At 38.4% G+C, this 21,748-nt stretch overlaps 2 protein-coding genes across 3 annotated transcripts; one reads left to right on the forward strand and one right to left on the reverse strand.

Moving 5' to 3' along the window:
* Nucleotides 1-3,344: 3,344 nt before the first annotated feature.
* zgc:158868 (uncharacterized protein LOC791147 homolog) lies at nt 3,345-14,821 on the reverse strand. 2 transcript variants are annotated; one of them, XM_042496642.1, is made up of 8 exons: nt 14,799-14,821; nt 14,285-14,507; nt 11,095-11,149; nt 8,749-8,945; nt 8,269-8,326; nt 7,978-8,096; nt 5,326-5,436; nt 3,345-3,889 (listed from the first exon to the last, which is right to left on the reverse strand). In XM_042496642.1, the coding sequence occupies exons 2-8, from the start codon at nt 14,285-14,287 to the stop codon at nt 3,776-3,778; spliced, it is 657 nt and encodes a 218-aa protein (XP_042352576.1). In that variant the 5' UTR covers nt 14,288-14,507; nt 14,799-14,821; the 3' UTR covers nt 3,345-3,775. The 2 variants fall into 2 exon arrangements, with proteins under 2 accessions (XP_042352576.1, XP_042352575.1); XM_042496641.1 differs by having other exon boundaries at nt 13,663-14,507.
* Nucleotides 14,822-18,963: 4,142 nt separating this feature from the next.
* On the forward strand, nt 18,964-21,388 carry LOC121950474 (C-C motif chemokine 4-like). The gene is made up of 3 exons (XM_042496491.1): nt 18,964-19,496; nt 20,517-20,634; nt 20,722-21,388. Exons 1-3 carry the CDS (start codon nt 19,340-19,342, stop codon nt 20,834-20,836), a joined length of 390 nt encoding a protein of 129 aa, XP_042352425.1. The 5' UTR covers nt 18,964-19,339; the 3' UTR covers nt 20,837-21,388.
* Nucleotides 21,389-21,748: the final 360 nt, after the last annotated feature.

Here is a 21,748-nt window from a genome sequence, read left to right on the forward strand (position 1 = left end):
TCCTTGATTCATCGCCACCATCTGGACATGGCTCGTTCTCACCACCTTGGTCCACCTCTCCTTCAGCTGCTCGTGGTTGTAACTCTTCGGCTTCTGCCCTCAGCTGGCTTCTGACCTTGTCAAACGGCTNCAGCATTCATCCTTGATTCATCGCCACCATCTGGACATGGCTCGTTCTCACCACCTTGGTCCACCTCTCCTTCAGCTGCTCGTGGTTGTAACTCTTCGGCTTCTGCCCTCAGCTGGCTTCTGACCTTGTCAAACGGCTTTGTTTGTCGTGTGGTGATGAACCTCCAGGTACTTTCATCCTCAGAGCTTTTGTCAGGGTCTCTCTCTGCGTTTAGTCTGCTGTTTCCTCTTCTTGTCTGTGTTTGACTTTCTCTTTTCTGGTTTCTTGTCCTATAGATTCTCTCCGTCCACAGGCAGGAAGTCGCAGGGCAGTAATAAGTTACGGTGGAGGACTCTGGTCTTTTCTGGGCCCCTCTCTGGACCGTACCATATAGACAGTACTGTCTTTGTGTTGTCTTTCAGTTACCTCGTGGAGTTCCTCCTCCCAATAAGACCTTGGTTTCCCAGATCCTCCTCTGTCCATGAAGTTTTTCACCAACACTCTACGCCCTGGCTGTAGTTCCACACCATAAGTCTTGCGGTGATAATGCTTCTTTGCTCGATTTTGCTCCCTCTGAGCTGTCTTGGATGCCAAACTGTATGCCTCCTGCATCCTTCTCCTACACTTGCAGGCATATTCACTGTGAGAAGGGCTTTGGTCACATAATGTCTACAGGCAGCCGGGGGTTTCAACCATAGAGGAGGTAGTATGGAGCATATCCTGTTGCCTCATTGCATGTGCAGTTATACGCATGCACGTCCTTGGCCAATGAGCTCTTCCAGTCTGACTAAGCTTTGTCTGTCAGGCACCTGAGCATGGAAAGGAACATTCGATTAAATCTTTCCGCCCGGCCATTTCCAGCTGGGTGGTAAGGTGTTGTGCAGGACTCTTCAAGCTTGGAAAACAGCTTATTCTCAAACTACTTGCCTTGATGATGATACAGCCTGGCTGGAAATCCAAACTTGAGAACAAAGTCACCAAAGATCTTCTCTGCTGCAGACTTTGCTGAGCGTGTAAAAAGGTCAAGAACAACCAGGATATACTCATATCCCCCTTTAAAGCTTTCCAGATGCAGGTAGTCTATTGAGACAACTTCAAACGGATAGATGGACACAATATTAACCAGTGGTGCTCTTGTGGGTTTATTTGGGCGTTTCCTTTTCAGGCAGCTATACACCTTAGTAGGCAACATACTTTGTGGGGCTGAAGCTTGGCTTGAAAATCCAGTGTTCTCATTCATTCCCCTTGCTCCATTAACCTCATCATGCAGCTGCAGCTGATAGGTTTCTCCCACTAGATCCATTTCTTCAGCTTGTTTCTAGCTCAATTGTGTTGTGTTTTCTGTATTCCCCACTTTATCACTGTTTCCTATCTTTTCTGTAATTTGCTCCACTGTTTTTAGCATTTGCTTTAGATAGGAAATTGCAACATCATGATCTTCATCATTAATCACACTGTCCATAGATTCAGTTATTTTTCTGATTAACGCTCGTCTTGTCATGACATTTCCACTTGGTATGTTCCCCTCTACACACACATCTTTGAATTGGTCCAGCTGCAAAAGCCATAGTCTCTGCCAACTCCTCCACATCCACTGTGTGTGTATGTGGCCGCGCCCAAGGAGCCGCGCGTTCCTCCGTCCGTCACACTCGTCACGGCGTTAATCATCCCGGCTGTGCCTCCAATACTTTTTGCACACTCGGACAGAAGAAGTTTCAAGGGTGCATGAGCTTTAACAAGTTTCTTTGATGTGTCTTCTCTCTCCAGGTACAGGTGCAAAAAACACAGACACGTTCACCTCACGGCACACTTCCTCCTCGATCCATACACTCTTGCGTATGCGCGCCTCTACGTTGTATGGTCGTACCCCCAAAAGGACCCACTTAGCTGTCATCTGTGCCTGTCTAAACTTTACTCATTTCTACCATCAACCATCACAGTAGAGAATTAAAGCTATAGCTTCATATTCACATCTGTTTCAGTAAACTGAAGTGATTGCTGCACATGGACATACATGTCAACATGTATACAAAACAACAGTGATATAATAAAATAATATTAAATGAAAATAGGGGGGTGTCCATTTTTCTGCCTACCATCACTGTGGTTCCCACACTATATTATGATGTTTTTGGCCTTTTTTGGCTCTTTTTTTTTAATGTGCTATGCTATGACACCTCTCTACGAGGTATTATAAGTTGTTTTCATTCATTTTTGGGAGATGTCAAAATTTGAGATTTTTTTGCATTACTCTACTTAGGTTTTGGCCATTTTTCCAACTTGTTATATTATGATGTATTTGGCATTTTTTATGGCTCTTTTTTTCAACATGTTATGCTGTGACGTTTCTCTGCAAGGTATAACAAGTGGTTTTCACATTTTGGACAACACACTATAGTATGACTTGTTCTCAGATTTTCGACGACATACTGTAGTGTGATGGTTTTATCATATTTTGGACGACATACTATGATATTACTTTTTTGTAATATTTTGGCAAACATACTATAGTATGACTGTTTTAACAAATTTTAGACAACATACAATAGTATGACTTTTTCAGCATATTTTCTACAACATACTATATTATTAATTTTTTGTCCAATTTTCGACTACATACTTTAGTGGATTTTTTTTTGTCAGATTTTGGACGACATACCATAGTATGACTTTTTTTGTCAGATTTTGGACAACATACTATAGTCTCAATTTTTATCACATCTTCAACAACATACAATAGTATTACTTTTTTTGTCATGTTTTCGACAACATACTATAATATAATTTTTTTTCCCAAATTATGGACAACATACTATTGTATGACTGTTTTGTCAGATGTTAGACGACATACTATAGTACGGCTTATATTGTCATTGTTTTGTCATATTATACCATTATGGGTTTTTAAAACAATTTTGACAATATACTATGGCTTTTTTTGTCATTTTGGAAGATGTGCTACTGTTATATTTTGGTGACATAATATACTATGATTCTTTTTTCATATTTTAGACAATATAGTACACTATGACTTTTTTGTCAGATGTTGGACTTTATATACTTAATCTTTTTTTTCACAACATGTTATGCTTTACCATAAAGGTTTTCAAGATTTTTTTTAATGACATATTATGCTATCACTCTTTTCTGAAGTTTTAGTCACATACTGAAATTTGATGTGTGACGGCTTTACATTGTCCACATATCCAGATTGAACAAAATCAAACCAAAAAGCTCTCTTTTAATTTTTTAATCATCTGTTCATGTGTAAATGCTTATCCACTGATTCAATATAGCCTTTAGACTTCTTCTGTTGCAAAGGTAGAAGCTTTATACTACATTTTGGTACATCTGTTTTTTTATTTCTGGCACGTTATGTGCCGGCACTTGCAAAATAAGAAAGGACAGATCCATATTTTCATATTAAATGAACCTGTGTGTAATGAGAAATTAAGCATTTTAATCAGCATGTCAATCATTAACAGCGTTAATGGTTAACAACAGATGGCCGTTATGCTCATTGTATTTAAAGTTTTGAAAATGTGTCCACAGATTAGATAAAAGGATGTTTGCAATTACAAAAAGCTATAACTGGCAGTATCATACTGCCTTTGTTATTAATATGCAATAATGACAGGTGTGGTAGACCTGGTGTGGGTGACAAGGCTACCAGGGGATCCTGGTACCCTGCCAGTCCAGAAGCATCCCAGAATCTTTGCTGCTGAGTGATGACATCACATTGAGCAGGCCATGTGCACTTTCTTGGGTGGTCATAGGAGCCTGTAGTGACAGTAAAAACAAACACAAGAAAGTGACAACACAAACACACGAAAGTGTAAAAATCCATTGAAAACAGCTATAACTATAGCTATATACTGTATATACTGTATATTATAGGATTGTAGGTTAATTTTTTTGGCTACCAGAGATCTAAAAGTTATTGCATTAATGATGTTATGTAACTGTAGTTAAAAAAAAACAATTATGCTTAAAACACGGTATGAACAATTAATATTAATGATTAGTCATGTTAGTCACCCATTGTCAGACCTATCTCCAGAGCACTGTAGCATCATTCCACCACAGGGGGAAAAAATTATTTTGTTTCTTTGTATTTCTTTAGATCAATCACAATTGCTTTGGGCGATGCTAAACCCAGGATGCAACAACAATCCCCTTGCAAAATGTGCATTATTAGTAATATGTCGAGGGGAAATGTGTCAGTGGAACAGTTGCAAGTGGGGAGATAAGCGCTGATATTAAAATGGCTAATAGTCCACACAAGTACAAATCAATAAAAAAAAATATTAACAGCTGTCTGAGTCTTAGAACTTTTGCTGATTGAAAAAGACATAATTTATAATCCATGCCCTAGAGGTGAACCATGACAAAGCTTAAACTCTAGAGGAGCTCACTGGACCTGTTCAGCACAGATGATTTGCTAGCTGTATGTGGCATCATTAGGACAACGATATCTCAGAGGCTCATTTGAAGTGGAACAGATCGGTACATTGGTGAGTTCCTGGTCCCAAGTCAGTGGCACAGCTGAAACCTTTCCATGCTGAGCTGCAGCAATCAAAAACTCGTGTTCCTGCTGCAGCGGTCTCCTGGTCCCTTGGTTACACCGGACTTCTGCCTTGCTGTCCTGATGCCAGCCTCCAGCTCAGCTGTACTGTTGCCAGCTTCCCACTTAGCTTTCTACGGGGTCCTGGAGTCCTGTCTTCATGTTCTAGTGGGTTAGTGCCTCTGTGGTATTCTCCATGGGGGTCCCATCATCCACTTCATCATCTTGTAAGATCCCGTCTCAAAGTTCCAGTGGGTTCCTGTCTGCAAGAGTCCTGTCTCAGAGTTTGGGTCCCGTCCACATCATCATCTATCTGGTCATCCCCCAGATGTGTTCCACCCATCTGGTCATCCTCCTGGGGGTTCTCCAGAGCTGCCTCAGCACCCTGGTCTCTCTCTCTAGAGTGGTTCTTCCCATCTGCTCCACCTCCAGAGCATCTGTCTGAGGTTCCCTGCTCTGTGTGATTCCTGCGCCCAGTTCATCCACCTGGGGTCTCATGTTCTGTCCCTGTCCAGCCCTGAGGCCATCCCCCTGAGGTCCCTAGTGCTGATCTCAAGTTTCCAGGTACTTACCCCTTAGTTCACACAAACCAGTTGAAATGATCTTAATGTATTTAAGGGTCTCCACAAATCTAATCTCCCCATCACCTCACCTTGTCTCCTCCCATCTCAGTGCGAACCCAGCCAGGGTGGATTGCCGTCACCAGTATGTTGTAATTCTTGAAGTCCTCAGCTTCACAGCGAGTCAGCATGTTCAATGCTGCCTGGAGATTAACGGCAGAAGAGAGAAGCTTTGTTGTATAAAGATTCAGCAATATAAAAATGACAATTTACACAAGGACACATGTTTCTGAAACCATTCACACAAATTTGAATTGAAGCAGATGATATTGTTTTCATGACTTAACGCCAAATTCATCTCTTTTCATATTCATTTTTTATTTTAAAAAATGTATTCAGTGTAATAGTATTTAGTGCTAAAAAGAGAAAAATTTAAACATTCAAAGGGGAAAAGAACATCAAACTTCTGAATGAAAGTCCAGGGTTTGCTAGACCCATCCACTGCCTCTCTCACCTGCTCTTGCACTCCTTCCATTACTTCACAACCGGCAGTGTTCAACCTGATGCTGTTCTGTAGTGTATATCATGCACACGCAACAGGTTCCGTCCATCTATATTCTCAAGTGACGTCACCCTCAGTTTATCAGGTGCTGTCCAGCCATCTGGCTGTCCAGTGGCATGTTATTACAATATGACCAGTTTGGTCTGGCCATATCATGTGGACACGAAAGGTGCCACTGTCAAAGCTGCAGAAAGCATTTTAAAACTTTGGAATCAGAACAAGTTGAATTATATGGGGATTTTAGAACAGACCTGCAAAACACAAGTGTACCCAGTAACAGGTATAATGCTGCTTTCCATTAAGGTACGTCATTTCAGGGCCCTGGCTGGTAGATGTGTGCATGGCTTACTGTGACACTTCAGGAAATTAAGCCAATATTAATGCTATCAACTCTACCTGTGCTTCTCCTCCTTTCTCCTCCTACAAGGTAATGTCAGAAAAACACACAGCTGAATGCTACCAGCATACTAATTAAAGCTGTGAGTGTGGAAGTAAGGCTCCAGACAGTTTACAGATGGAGAGCACTAATGGACCCAGAAGACTCCTGACTGCAAAAGGATCATCAGCAGATCTATCCCAACACTATAGTCACAATTAACAAATAGCCAGACACTCCTCATAACAGCTACAAATTCAAAGGCTCTGAACACTCACTAGCATATTCACCTAATCTGGCTCAGCAAACCTCTGTCAAGGTTGAGGTTACGTAAGGGCACCAGACCTACCCTGTTCTACAATGTCGTAAAAAAGCTCTCTCATCCTAACAGGGGAGTCAGGGAGATATCAGCAAAGCACAGCATGTAACAAGAAAACAAACCTGTGAGGATGGACCACGCACAGAGACATCACTGACTGACATATAAACTGCTCTCTGCATATGAAGTCTTTGGCCTCACAACATTATGGGTTGGATGCTGTAAAATGGTGCCACAGAGCGATTTCTCTAAACGCCAAAGCATTACTGTTGTTGTTCTTGTTTCTGTGTTTATGCATGTTTCACCCAAATAACAGCATCACACTGACCTTGTAATCCTGCAATAGTGATATGCAATTGTTTATTTGGTTTTTAAAAATCAACCCAAAATGTTATGTAAAAAATCTTTTACATGTTTTATCTATCTTTAAGTTCTGATATTGTGCTATGTTAAAAAAAAGCCTTTTTTTCTTATCATTATTTATTCTGTCAAAACAAACAAAAAAAGGAAAACCTGCCCATGATATGCAAAAATTTGCACCCTAAAAGACACAGTTGTTGATTTGTCACAAAGCCAAACTTCTCATCCTTCACATGCCCTAGATTTCCCCATCTGCACTGGTCATTGGTCATTTCAGATCCAGCCACTACATCCTGTGGTAACCTCTTTCCATCACCGGTGCTGCATTCAGCTCCGACAAATGTAGTACAACATTTATCTGAACAGATACGGATATGTTGGTTGAACACCCCGTTGTGTTATGCATGTACAATAATCCATGCACAATAAAGAAATATTAATCAGAATTTGATTTATGTTGTTGTTGCTTCACCTCTGAGACACCCTCCAAATGGAAGAAAACATACTGCACACTGTTCCACACTGCTTTGAGGAAACACCTTGTTCAACCTGGAGACTGTAGCAAAATGGTGCACACGGTTTTGAAATTAACCTTTCCCCAGTTTTCCGGTGCTGCTTTCAGACACCAAGCATTTAAACCTTTGAAACATGAGCAGATTTTCGCTAGCAAAAGAAAAATATAAAGAAACTAAATTTAGAATTATTTTAACTATATATTTGAAATTGGGTTACAGGAAATAACAATAATAATAGTTGTTAATACTGTTGTTACTGTTGTTGTTTTTGGTCTTATACTAGTATTTTAATTCAGCACTTCAGCGGTTCATTTCCTGTATTTGTTCTTTTGGGGATAATTTCAGTTAAATTATCTTGTAACTTTTTATTAATTTCCTGATATTTTGGTCATTTTTTGGTTAGTTGCTGATTGCCTTTTTAAAATGTGTTTGAAAGAAATAAAGCCATTTTGCTCAGGTTTTAAAGGGTTAAAGCATTCTGGACGGACAGACAGACAACCTAAAAATACACATATATACGCAACATAAAAATACAAATTGGGATAAAGTGATATCATATTAAAAAGTCCTGTTTTGAGAATCAAATTTAGATTTTGTGTAAGTTGGTGGTACCTTGCTGGCCCTGTACGGGTACATCTGTGCTATAGGAAAGGTTTCTGGTAATTTCTCCATGGATGAGACGTTTGTGGAGATGTTGATGATGGCCGACCTCCTGCAGGACATTTTATCACCTAAGACAGAGAAAAACAGACTTACATCATAATATAGGAATGATAAAAAATAATAATTCTAATATAACACTTATCGTTTGCAACATGCACAATCAGTAATTGATCATTTTTGAACATTGATGTGTGTTTGAGTTTAAGTGTCACAGTGATTAAGCTGTTTCCACTTCATTACCCTCATCTTTTTCAGGTGAGTCCATCTCTGCTGCTGTCTGGAGGAGTGGAAGGAACATCTGAAGACAAAGAAGGGATGTGCTGTGTTTTTATGACAAATTCATTTCATAACTGATACAAATACTTGAATAACAGTCATACCATCAACATTGTTATGATGTACACATTTACTTATTTAATATTTTGAGGTACAGGCTTGAATGTGAACTGACCACCATCTGTTCCTGTCTGTGTTTTTCTTTGACTTATCCACTGTTACTATATCAGCGACAGCTCTGCAGCATTGTTGATACACGAGGACTGCGAACACCAGATGTGTGTAGATGCTTTCCTCATTTAACAGTCAGTCTTGTTGTCAGATGTTGCAGAAATGCCGCAGTTTTCGCTTTTCATCACTATAACATGCTGAAATGTGTTTTTTCTACATACATGCTGCTCTCTTGTGTGTATATGCACAAAGAAAAGAGAAAGACAATCCAACCTTTGCAATAAGAAATGGTCCAACCACATTAGTTTCATACACTTCCATCATGTCTTTTTTCTCAGTGGCAGATAATGGTGCTGGTAAGGCCGGTTTGCTAATAGCAGCATTATTGATGAGGAGGTTCAACCCACCAGCCCCGATCCGCTCACCCACAGCCTGGACAGCAGCTGAGATACTGTCCTCATCTGACATGTCTGCAGATAGACACACATAAATGTACAACCCCAACTCCAAAAAAGTTGGGACCCTGTGTAAAACATAAATAAAAACAGATTGCAATGATTTGCCAACTTTGCTACCTGTATTCAGTTGAATACAATACAAAAACAAGAAATTTAACACCAACCTTTCTCAATAGACAATTGCCATGAATTCATAGATTTCACCATTTACAATCTATAATAACAGATTCAGACGGTCTGAATGCATGTGAGGAGCATAGCTGGAAACCAACATTAAATGGCTCTGACTTTTGATGCATTAGGTGGCAAAACTGGTCGTTAAATTGATTGTATTACAACACAAGCCCAGGAACACTTTGTCAGTGAACACAGTTTTTCACTAACAATGTCGATTTGTCAATGCATTTCATAGCTGCATCGACAAATGCAAGATTAGATTTAGAATCAACAAAATCCAGAAACAACAATGCCTTCTCTGAGCCCAAACTCATCTGAGATGGACTGACACAAAGTGGAAAAGTGTGCTGTGGTCAGAAAAGTCCACATTTCAAATGTTTTTTTTTTTTTTTTGGAAATTATGTCCTCCGAGCTAAAGCTACCTGTAACCACTGTCCTAAGATAACCACAAAAAAACAACAAGATGTGCAAAAAAAACACAAGACAAATTTAGCACAAATTTAGTTCAAATTAAGCACAAATTTAGCGGAGCTGACAGAAAGGCAGCTGGTAACGTGCCGACGTCAAACTATATTCTGCGATTTATCAAATTGATTAATGGCCACAACATTTGTATATCTAGCAGTTCTTGTCTTGTAATCGTGACTTCTTTTACTCTTGTACAGTTTCACTTCCTCTATATTTCTGCACTTATTTCTGTCCTTGTAGGTGGCAAAAAAGGCTTATAAAGCAAACCTGGCTACTAATATATGGGCCTGCGGTGTGTCAGAGCACCCAGAGGAAATAAAACGGTAAAAATATACAAGCATGAAAACTGAAAAGAGGAAGAAGTGCTGAGTGGCCACTGGTCTCAAAGAGGACATGAACTTTGTACATCAGTGTTGATGGCAGATGGCATTTAGCAATCACCTGACCTCCATACTACTGCAGGGTTGCACTTGTTTGTCTGGTCAGAACAGTTACAGAAATAACTTTGCGGCACCTTGTGTGTTTGTCCCCTGAGCTTGCACTAGAGCCCAGATTCACAAAAACGAAGTATAGTATATATGCATAATGAAGAAAAATGTTTATTGTAGTGCCAAACTGATAGTGGATTTTTAAAGCCAGTGCCCAAGGAAGGCCAATAACAATAACTTAGCTGATATTTGGCATTTGTCTCCAACTTGTTACTAAAACTGTTCAATAATACTGACCAAAAATTAATCTCCCTTGCTCTAATAAAGGTTGGTATTATTCTTTTATATTTTTATATAGCAAGCAAATCCCATGTGCAGAGCCAAACCAGCAATGAATGTATTATCATGACATACATCTTGTTGTGAAAAACACACCAGTAAACCACACTGATACACCAGACGACATGTTCCTTGATTAGATCATTTTGACTGAATCCCATGCGTATACTCAGCAGAGCACCAAATGCAAATAAGTCCGCTGCTGAAAATAGCTCCTGATAACAGCTGTTTTTAAAGATGTCTGAAATAGAAGCCAGTGGGTTTGAAGCTGAGATCAAGGAACTGGTGTCAGAAAGTAATGAGAGGGAAACTAACACACTAGGCCTCATGCAAGAATCAAAGAACTGACCTCTCTTATATTTTTTCTTACCAAAGATTAAGAGAAAATATAACAGAATTTTTAGACAATGATGCTGCATGAAGGCCCTGCATGAAGGCCCCTTGATTCAGACACACTGCAGCCAGATGTTAAAAAGTTGTCAATGCATAAGTCTTTAAACCATGACAGTAAGCAGTCTGTGAAAACAGAAATTCACAGGATTTTTCCCCTATGGTCACGGCAGCTTAAGTTACACTAAATTACATGGAGTAAGTTATCATTCAGTCAGTTATCCGTACACACAAATTGTTAGAGGTCACTAACAACCTTAATCTAAAAAGCACAACCCTCATCTTTGTAATAGTTTAATTCTGTTAGTGTATATAAAAATATCTACAGAGACATGTATATGAGGATTTGTTGTTTTTACCAAGTTTGATTATAGTGATCTTTCCAGGGTATTGAGTGATGAGGTCTCTCAGGGCCTGAAGGAGGGAGACATACAGAATGAAAGACAGATAGAGGACATAGAATGGATAGAGAGAGACAGACAGAAAGTAAGTTAGTCCAAACACAACATTTATGATGATTTAGTCCATAATAATAAAAATAGAACAGATATCAGATTATACTTTCTTTTTCTTTTTTTTTTTACAATATACAAATCTAATGCAAGCGACAATACTGAGATTCAAGCAATAAGGATATACATAATGCATACCATGAGATACATTTTATATACATCATACAGCATGTGTGTAGCTTTGTATAGCTTTGGAGTTGTTGGATTGGATATCCTTTATAGGTAAGCTGTGGAGGTTTTGACCAATAATGGCATTTTGTAGCAATATTTCAATGGGCAGGTCCTTTAAGTGCTGCAAGTATTTGAAATAAAAAAAATTAAAAACCCTCAATACTGACTTTTAGCTTACCCACAGCCTAACAGCTACACTCTGTCCCTTTCACAGAAAGGTATGTTTACCAGTAGCGCATAAGGAGCAAAGCCAGCAAGCACCCGGCCCAGATGGGATCAAAGGAAGGTTGCTCAAAAGCTGTGCCCTGGAGCTCTCCCCTGTTCTTCATACCATCTTAAGTGATTTTCTCCAGACTGCAAATGCCCCCATCTTCTAGAAAGCATCGACCATCACCCGTGTCCCAAAGCAACCCCACCCCTCTGAACTGACTCACTACAGACCAATGGTTCTTACCTCCATCACAGCTAAATGTCTCAAAAAACTGGTACTGAACCCCATCCTCCCAGCTGTCAGCCCACAGCTGGACCCTTACCAGCTTGCTTACAAGTCCATAAGTGGGGCAGAGGATGCAGTGGCGTGCCTCCTTCACACCCTCCTCCAACATCTGGACTCCCCTGGCCACTATGCAAGGGTCCTCTTCAACACCACCCAGAGACATCCGATAATCACTTAACTCCACCATCTCCACGTTCCACCACTCCTTATCTGTTGGATCCACAGCTTCCTCAATGAGAGACCCCAGGTGGTCAGAGTGGGCAGAGCACTCTGTATCGCAGCATCATTGGATCCATCCTCCTGTACCACCTACTATTTCACCATGCTCACTTTTACCAATAAAAACAAGCTCCTAGAATCACCAGCATCTCCCCTAAAATAACTGATCTACCCACCCCTGACCTGCCAGCCCTCATTGACTCTTGGTAGAGTTTTGTGCCCACAGACACAATCATTTTAAATAGCCTGGACATATTGTGACAATCATGTGCTATGTTTGCTATGTTCTTGTCTTTGTACATCCTGTGAGTTTAACTATTCTGAGTGTTATCTGTACAGACTGTGAAAACAAATTTCCTTCTTAGAGGACAGTAAAGTCTGAATCTCATCTGAATATATCCATCATATGTATGAATATATCCATTCTAGATAGATAGATAAAAAGATAGATAGATAGATAAGATATGAATAGATCCATTCCATATAGTTTGTGTTTTCTGATAAATTCTAGTCAATTCTAGTCTGAATCGTTTCAATATGCTTGAATACACCTACAGATTTAGTCCCTTAACTCACTCAACAGGGACAAGTTTGGGATTCTGATTTAGCCCCACCCTTAACAGATGTATTGTGCAAGCATACAGTTTGGATTGTTATTTCTTCAATAAAATCCTCTCAATGATCTCTATAAAACAGACTACACCCCGATTTGCCAAATAGCAGATTGTGTGAGTGCTACATTTGAACTTGGGGAAATTGTCTTTGTTCACTGCTTTTTAGGGAAAAATATACAGTAAAGCATTAAACATATAGATATAATTTAACTTTGACAGAAGGTGCAGCCATAAAATTAGCTTTCACTAGGAATGAATAATATTGGATTTTTGCCGATATTCGCTATGTATATGTACGTTTTCTACTTGATCACAGAGAACATCAAGTCTCTCCTGCAACATATTAGGCCTACTCTTATCATATTGGGTGGCAGATGCAAACTCAAAATACAATGCTTCTCAAAATGTACACCTTCACTGGAAAAAACAATGAACTACTTCTAACCAAGGTTACATGTACAAAATGCAATACTTATTTTTTATTAAAAAAATTTAAACAAACTGTAAAATGCATCCCACAGATTTTGATGGCACTCTCCCTGAGGAAATCCTGGCAACAGTCTTAATAGTTCATCCTACTGCTTGTCATCTTACTGCCAAACAGAACTGCACCATGCGATATACACTGAGTAGGATTTAAAGTGATACTATTTTGGGTGTTTTAGAAGATTTTTACAATATTAAAGTGAAAAAAAAATTGATCTCTAAGAACTTGAACATGTTTTTTTTAGTCACCCTTACTGATCAGAATTCTGTCAAACCCTATACAGATAGATTATGGTCATTAGGTGTTAGGGTGTAGGCTATATAAAAGTCTGACTCATGGACAAAGTCCATATCTTATGGAGACGCCATAAATCAGTTTCAAAGCTGCTCTGTTAGCACTGTGTGTGTGTTTGAGTGTAACTGTCTTACCCCAGCCCCAGTTCCCTCAGGTGCTCTGCAGCAGGCATAAATGTGCGCCTGCTCTCCTGTCCTTTCTGCCAGTTGTCTGACCAGCTCCAAACCAATGCCTCTGTTGGTCCCAGTCACTAAAATATTACCTTGTAGTTTTAAAGACATGTTTGCTGATCATCCGTCACTCCCCAGCAGCTGTCTGACTACTCTCCCACACTAGTGTTGCTGTAATGCTGGTCATGTGTTCGTCATGCACTTTATGTACTGTAGGTGTGTCCTGCACAAAAGAAAGCTGGAGTAATCCTCTCAATCACTGTGTATACATATGTATACTTTTCATTATTGCACATATGCTATATACTGTATTTAGACCACCTTTACTTTCCATTCTGTATCCAGTCTTCATTCAGCCAGCCAGTATCAGCCCTAAAGACTCTCTGTTCGACGTCTGTCTGACTTTCAATAAAGATTTACTCAAATGGAAAGCTGCCAAACTTGTTTTTGCATGTCAGTGAACAAAGAGCTGGGTTTTTTTTGTTTTTGTTTTTTGTTGTTGTTTGACATTTGTTTGGCCTCATGACAGTGTATGTTTAATGAGGAAACGTTTTGAAAATGTGGAAATTCAAGAAGTGCAAGATACCATTTATCATAGACCATCAAGAGTGGAGTTTGACGATGTCAAGAGAGAAAATATGTGAGAAGTGCGTCGTTGTCCGCAGCTGCAGAAGTTACTGTCCTGCCAGAAATTGAAGAATTCTGCCTCTTTCTGTCTAATTTAGGTCAGACAGACTGAAGTCCCTTAAAAGTCAGCAGAGGAAAACGTAGTCATCTTCGGTTGAACTACATCAGAGAAGGAGTTGCATCTGTATGGAGTATAATAAGAACAATTAAACAGGCTATAATTTACTTTAAGTACTTTATTTAATTTGTGGTTTGATTTGTTTAAAGGTACTGTTGCTTTTTATAGGTGTTGATCATAACTTAAAAACTGATACCTTAGCTGAATTTCTTGTTTACCTCTAATAGCATATGGACTGATTTCTATGTAAAGGGCTCGAGCTGAATTTCCCAGGAAAATCCAAAGGATGTGACAAACAGATACTAAAAAGTCCCTTTCTGGAGGAAAGCCTTCAAAACAAACTTCTCTCACTAACCTTGTCTGCCTTTTGTGCTGGGCAAGTCGTGTACAAGGTGTTCGCTGCATCTGGAAACAAGACTAATGAGAGCCGATATTGCAGGCCAGAAATCAACAACATGCTCAATTATGCTATCATACTCCATCTTATGCTTAGACATTTGAGCCATATTTTATTAAAAAAAAATTGATTATATAATATCAATGTAACTCTTATATTATGATGATATAATTGCTAGCAATGATTTGAAGCATCTTCCCGTCTTGTCACTTGATTTTTTTGTAGGTTGATTTATTTTACTTGTGTATAATGTAACTTTCAAAAACAAATCCACAGATCCTCAATCACCACGTGGTCTACTGCTGCTAGGTTTTTGGCACAGGGTACTCTGTACAGGTTCTTAAATCCATGGACCACAATACCATAGAGCTAGTGGAGATCAAGGTTATTCGAAGCAAAGACAGGTAAAACATTACTAAACCAAGTTATAGCACATATGACACATAACACAACAGGTGAAGTCTTGAATCATCAGCTGTGTGGCTGGGACTCTAATCAAAAGGTGTCTGGTGCAATTATGTTTTCAGTCAGTGTTTCTAACTAGAATACATTATGCATAGGCTACTAGGTCAACTTACTAACTTTCAAACACGTCTAATGGTTTTTAATGTGGTTGAAAGTTGTGAAAAAGCTAGTCGGTAGATTTTGATTTGAGATTATTTTGTGTGTCCTAAACATCTAACACACTTAATGAATACATTTTCTTTCTCATTAAATATTTTTAAAAGATGAATTTCATAAATATTTTTGTAATTCATTTGTTTACATCTATGTTAACATCAGCAAGCTATAACAATCAGCATTTAAAGCCTAGCTATACTTCGAATTCAAAAGTTACTGTGAAACTTTAACCTACTTAAAGGCAGGTAAGTAAAAATGATGGTGCTTCCCTCAACTCGCCACTGTAAAAAGCAAAAGAGAACACTAAATGGAAACCAAATGTGGTGGGGGAGGCCACCCTTTCGAAATGCAAAAATATCAAATCGAAAAAGCAATTCATTCATTCAGAAGGGGAAAAAAAGAATCAAACTGCCCAAGGAAGTCAGGAAAAGAAACAGTCCAGTCTTAACTCACATGTCCAGCAGTTACGGTCCTCCACACACTCCCTGATTCTCGGTCAGTCTTCAGCTGGTTGAGGAAGCACCACAAAAGAGAGAGACATCAGAAAGCTTTCTCCTCTGCTGGCTGTCCAGATTCCATCTCTTTCCCCTGTTTCTTCCTCTGCCAGCAAAAATCTAAATCCCTTCCCAAAACAATTACCTTCCCTTTGTTGTCACAGGTCAGGCCCCCTGGATATGTGTTCAGCAGCACACCTGAGCAGAGTGAGCTGGGTGGCAACAAGACAGAGCTGAGAGAGAGAGAGCTGAAACACTTTAACAGTTTGTCAAAGGTTATTTTCCTTTCGCACCCTCTAAGAAAACAATCACATGCCTCTCCCCTCACCTTTGTGGTGGTGCCACACTCGTCTTTTTACTTGTTTGTTGATGTGTCTCCATTTTTTAGATTAATGTGATTAAAATGAAACTGTCTGAAGGAAAGTAAACATGTATTGAGCTACTGAAATCAGAAACCAGGTTTCCAGAGGAAATTGTTGCATTGTACATTTCTGCAAACCACTGATATGAGTCTGCTGCCAGCTGCACATTCAACACAGCACTGATAAATGAGTCATCGTATCCACTACAATGTGAACATCTTTTCTGGCAATCGGGTTGTAGTCAGTGCACATGTGCCCCCTTGTTTCTAAACTAGCAAAGCATGAGACCGAAATAAACGGGGGGCTGCTCCGGAAAATATTGCTCCAATCAAAATAAGTCAGTTTGATGAGGTTGGACATACAATTTTATATCATCCTCCATGGTCCTATGCTTTTCAGTATTCATCAGCTTGAACAGGTTGCAAGCCCTACAAAAGCACAACACAGCCAACACTGTCCACATGAAGGAGCTCTTCTACTTCCACAGTCACCTCTGCATTACTTTTAAAACTCAGAGAAAGTTCAGGAAACATATTCTTATGACCAGGACAGTAAGCTTCTGCAAACAGAGGAGAATGGTTTAAAACAAAAACATTTAAAAATCCATATATTATTGGGTTCAATTGCAAAAAGCAGAACAGGCTGTTTGAGTTTAAAATTTAAAGAAGTCTCTCACAGTCATTTTCAGAAAGGACCTCTATAAAGCCTTGAAAGAGACCAAGCAGCAGGGTCTCAGTGAAAGCGAGCTGAGAAAATACACCACAGAAGTGGTGAAGTGATCAGACGCTGAAAAAAAACTGTATCATCCATGGTAACCTCAAATTGGTAGAAGACACTGCTTCAGAAAAATCTTGTTACTGTGTGAGATATCTGTGCTACATTTTTATTGATTCTTGTTTTCATGACCAAGCCAATAATTTAGCTGATTCATGGAAAATAAAAACAAAAGATAAAAAACTTAAACAGTTTTTATCAAAACGTGTTCGGTCAGTTACAAAACTACAAAAAGTGCAACTACAGATGTAAAATGACCACAGAGAGATGAAAAAAAGGCCACAAAGAAACTTCAGTTAATCTCAAGGTGACACCTAATGACTACGACTTCTTACTGAGGGTAACTAAAATATTCAGTCCTAATCATTTCACTACATCTAGTTCCTCATCCTGCTGCAACGTGTTTTCACATATGAGTGGCTCACATGGTAAGGGGGTTGCTATGACTAAATTATGCAGAAATTACAGTGATATGAGTCAGACACACAGATGTACAATACACTGTTATAGTATACTGATGATGATGAATGCTGCCGCAAGATGCGTCTACTCTTTGAAAGCACACCTTTTATACATCTTTTCCCTGCTACTTTACAAATATCATTTAGTATAAATAATAAATAATAATACATTGGATTGATTTAGCGCCTTTCAAGAACTCAAGGTCGTTTTCCAAAAAAACAATATCAAACTGTTTCTTGTCTGATGATGCTTATGTCATGCTGTCTATAACTGCCTTGTGTGCCAGTGCATATGTCTTATGCATAACTGTTTTATTGTCAGCTAATTTTTATATTTTTGTTGTACATACTGTGTATGTTGGCTAATTGTTTATGTTCTGTCCATGTAGAATTGTCTGCTTCATGTGCTTTTTTTGTAATATTTTATCTACATTATTTAACATATATACAGTACACATCCCAACAACACAAAACAGAGTCCCACTACCAAAAAAAAACCCCAACAACAAACAAAGAAGCAGACAGACAGATGAAAACAGAGCCAAACAATAGACAGACCAACAAAACAAAACAGAACTAACAAAAGGAAAACACCTATAATACATAAACATACAAGCTTAACCCTTGCATCATCATGCTTAATCACCTCAATCAACAACTTTCCAACAAATAAGTGACATTATAATTCCACCAAATTACTACATTTTCCATCGAGTACCCCTGTCCTTCATCAGTTACTAAACGGATAAAGGACCAACCAAACAATTCATTAAGTTCTAACCACTCCATTGACACGCTATGACTGGTTTTGACTTTTGCTAACACAAGAAGAGTGCTTCATGTGCTTTAGGGGCACTTATTGTACATTCATGTTTTATTAATGATTTTCATTGTTTTCATGCTTTTATATCTTTCTGTTTCAGTGGCTGTCTTAACACCTGACCAAGGGACAACAGCTGAAAATTAGTCTTTGGCACATTTTTAGAAATGTTTATTCATGTGCTCTGTCCCTGTGAAAATAAATTTTAAAAAAAAGATAGATAAATTTGTAAAATGAAAATGTTTATTTTTAGCTGTGACCAGCAGCTTTTTTTGGCCTTTTTGGACCACTAAATTTTCTCCACTCTTTAGCAACCACATTTCTTGCCCAAGGGGCATATATGTGTGTTTGCGTTCATGGCAGTTAGACTAAAGAACGGAAGAGAATGGCCTTTAACAATTCACCAATATACACAAGATGAAAAAATCTAATTAAAGCAGCTAAATAGAATTCAGTCATCAATAATTTAATTATTTGAACCTGTCCTTTTCCTCAAAGTGTCCTCTGTAAAAATGTCATACTGGATTACAGATTTGATTTTGATGAAGACGGGCCTTATCAAAAACATTATCAAGACTGGTTGTTGCCTCTTTTAATATTAATTTGATTAGTTTCATACACACATCCTCAAAGATCCATTATAGCTGCGTTGGTGGTGAGCAGAAAGTACAGTGGTTTTGGTCACAAGCAATGTGTAATCCACAGGGAAAACACGCTTGAAAAAAAAAAAAAAAAGTACTTCTTCATTCCACGTGCTGAATGCAGGGTTCATCAGTGAATGTCACTGTATAGAGAACTGAAACTGACATGACATAAATACACTTGAAAAAATGCCCCCGCATTAAACTCTGACCCTTGGTAAATCCCTTCAGATAAAGGTGAGAGAAACTAATATGTCATAATGAAGTCCCCACGCAGATTCGGGATCTCCCCGGGCTTCTCTTGTGCTGTTTAAAAGTGGAATCAGATGGAGGACAGATTCACACAGCAGAGAGAACAGGCTGTTACAGCTCAACTGAGACTTTCACCTACTGATACACTGCGAACACACGTCAGGATGGCTGCTCCTCGTCTCGCTCTGTCTGTGGTTGTGCTGATGCTGGCAGTCATCACTCTGAGTGCAGGTAAGAAGAAATTTGACAATAATAAATTCAATCAGTACGTGAAAAAACTTTAATCTTGCATTTAATACAATGGATATGATTTAGTCTGATCTATATTTTGAAGCACTGATTAATGTTTCAGGTGATAGGCTACATATCTTATCCCTGTAATGTCCTCACTAAGAAAAAACCTATAGGAAAAAAATATTTCCTCAGGGATAATAAAACAAAATTCAATGTTTTTGTTTGATTCCATAGTTTCATAGTTTTTTAAGCGTCTACCAAATGGTTGAAATGTCCCTTCATGGTAAAGGTAAAACAGACAGAAAAAAGTTGTTTATACATTTTTCAATAAAATTAGAGATGTTACCAGCACTCATATTATTTCCACAAATGTATTCTACACATTTATCAGTACAGTACTTTGAAATCATCTCAGGAATGGTGAAAACATATAATGAAACATATAATGGAATAGCATTAAATATTTGGCATTAACAACAGTAAATATTCAACTTTTTTTTTGTTTTTCATAACAATTGGAAATATACTATTTAGTATCACTACCTTTACCATAAAAAGGTAATTCAACTGTTTGGTAGAACATGTTTTATTTTTTTACCCTTATTAGACTTTTTTGTTACATTTTTTTGTTTTTGTTCCAAAAAAAAAAAAAAACTAAACATGTCACAGAAAAATATGTCTACCTAAATCCCAGCACACAGGGCCCTCATGTCTGGATTTTTTAGCATAACATATCTAAACAGAATGATAGAGCTAGCTCAGTAGGTTGAGTTAAGTTCAACAGGTTTTTATTAAGATATAGAGACGCAAAATATGCTAAAATGACAAAGCAGTTTCTTAATATAATTGCTGAGTAATACTCATCAAGAGTTCTTCCATGTCACAATTAAAAAAAAAACTGAACAATCAGATTCAGCCTCATGCTAGCCCAGAGGAAATAAAAAAGGGAACAAATACCTAAAAGGCACATGATGTGTGTTTGCCATGAGTTGCTCATTCATATGTGTTTGTTGGTAGGATTGCGTGGTCCTGGCCCCAAGAAATGCTGCTTTCGTTTCAATGAGAACGAGGTGCAAAGAGACAGAGTGGTTGACTATGTCAGGACCAGCCAGCGGTGCCCCAACCCTGCCATCTTGTAAGTACACAACCTTATAGAAATGTTTCACCAGTATCCACACATGAATGCACTGAACCTGACTGTCTTGTTAATGTGTGTGTTCAGGCTGAGGACTGTGGCTGGTCGTTACCTGTGTGCCAGACCTTCAGCCACTTGGGTGAAGACGCTCATCAGCTACCTGGATGCCAAATCTGTCCCAGGAGAGACGTCCAACCTGTAGTTACAGCATATCCACTATCAGAGCTTCAAATATAGCCACTTGATGCTGCAACATTTTACATTATAATTGTCAAAGACATGTTTTTTCATTATATATACTGATAATGTATGCAAACATTTTAAGATGACATCCTATTAATATCGTATTTGTTACCTTTTATACATTTCTGATTTTAAAAGTAATATTGAAATAGAACATGTACATTTTTGCTCAATACAACACTCAAAGTATGACCGTCAACACTGTGAACTACATGTTGCATTGTAATTTAACTACAAAAGTAATTTGACTTACAGATTCACTGTAAAGGGGGTTGGTATAAGAGCAATGTCTCACAACACTTGTCATCTAAAGAGTATAAGCTAAATGTTACCCCATTATTTCTACAATGAATATTGTGAGCTATTGGTCATGTTTTTTGTTAAAGTAAATTGATGGGGTTTTTTAGTCATGTTTTGAATTCAATTACTTGGTCAAATAAGTATTAGTAATGTAATTTGACAACAAATAATTTATATCTGTATGCTGAATTAAAGCAAGATGAAATGCCAAGTTTTCGCTCTGCGTGACTCTTCTTGCCATTAGTTTAGGTTCCGCATACAGCTGCATTTTTTTTTTTTTTTTTTAACATTTTAACACTTACTAATGAACCTTTTTTGTATTGCAAAAACAAGTGTGTGGAACCATGAATGCTGAAAAAATTCTCATATGCTTTTAATCTTTTCATCTTCTTTTTTTTTTTTTTAAGGCCAGGGTCTTTCTGCTTGGTTAGCACAAGCCTGATCTCTCTATGTGTCATATATTGTCACTTGGGCTGAAGCCTCACAGCAGAGGCACATCTGAAACCATAAACCTCACACCGAAACCAAAATGGCTCATTCTTGTCATGACTGGACTAGAATTCAAGGTCAT

This window comes from Plectropomus leopardus, chromosome 11 (genome assembly GCF_008729295.1).
Source record: "Plectropomus leopardus isolate mb chromosome 11, YSFRI_Pleo_2.0, whole genome shotgun sequence".
In the NCBI taxonomy this organism is placed as follows: Eukaryota; Metazoa; Chordata; class Actinopteri; order Perciformes; family Serranidae; genus Plectropomus; species Plectropomus leopardus.

What these genes read in the sequence shown, in the direction of transcription:
- zgc:158868 (XM_042496641.1), bottom strand. Translation starts at nt 13,809, where the DNA reads ATGTCTTTAAAACTACAAGGTAATATTTTAGTGACTGGGACCAACAGA. An exon ending in GACCATTTCTTATTGCAAAG is followed by an intron (nt 8,327 to 8,748) that starts GTTGGATTGTCT and finishes CTTTGTCTTCAG; the next exon opens with ATGTTCCTTCCACTCCTCCA. An exon ending in CTCACCTGAAAAAGATGAGG is followed by an intron (nt 8,097 to 8,268) that starts GTAATGAAGTGG and finishes TCTCTGTCTTAG; the next exon opens with GTGATAAAATGTCCTGCAGG.
- LOC121950474 (XM_042496491.1), top strand. Translation starts at nt 19,340, where the DNA reads ATGGAGGACAGATTCACACAGCAGAGAGAACAGGCTGTTACAGCTCAA. An exon ending in AGTCATCACTCTGAGTGCAG is followed by an intron (nt 19,497 to 20,516) that starts GTAAGAAGAAAT and finishes GTTTGTTGGTAG; the next exon opens with GATTGCGTGGTCCTGGCCCC. An exon ending in TGCCCCAACCCTGCCATCTT is followed by an intron (nt 20,635 to 20,721) that starts GTAAGTACACAA and finishes GTGTGTGTTCAG; the next exon opens with GCTGAGGACTGTGGCTGGTC.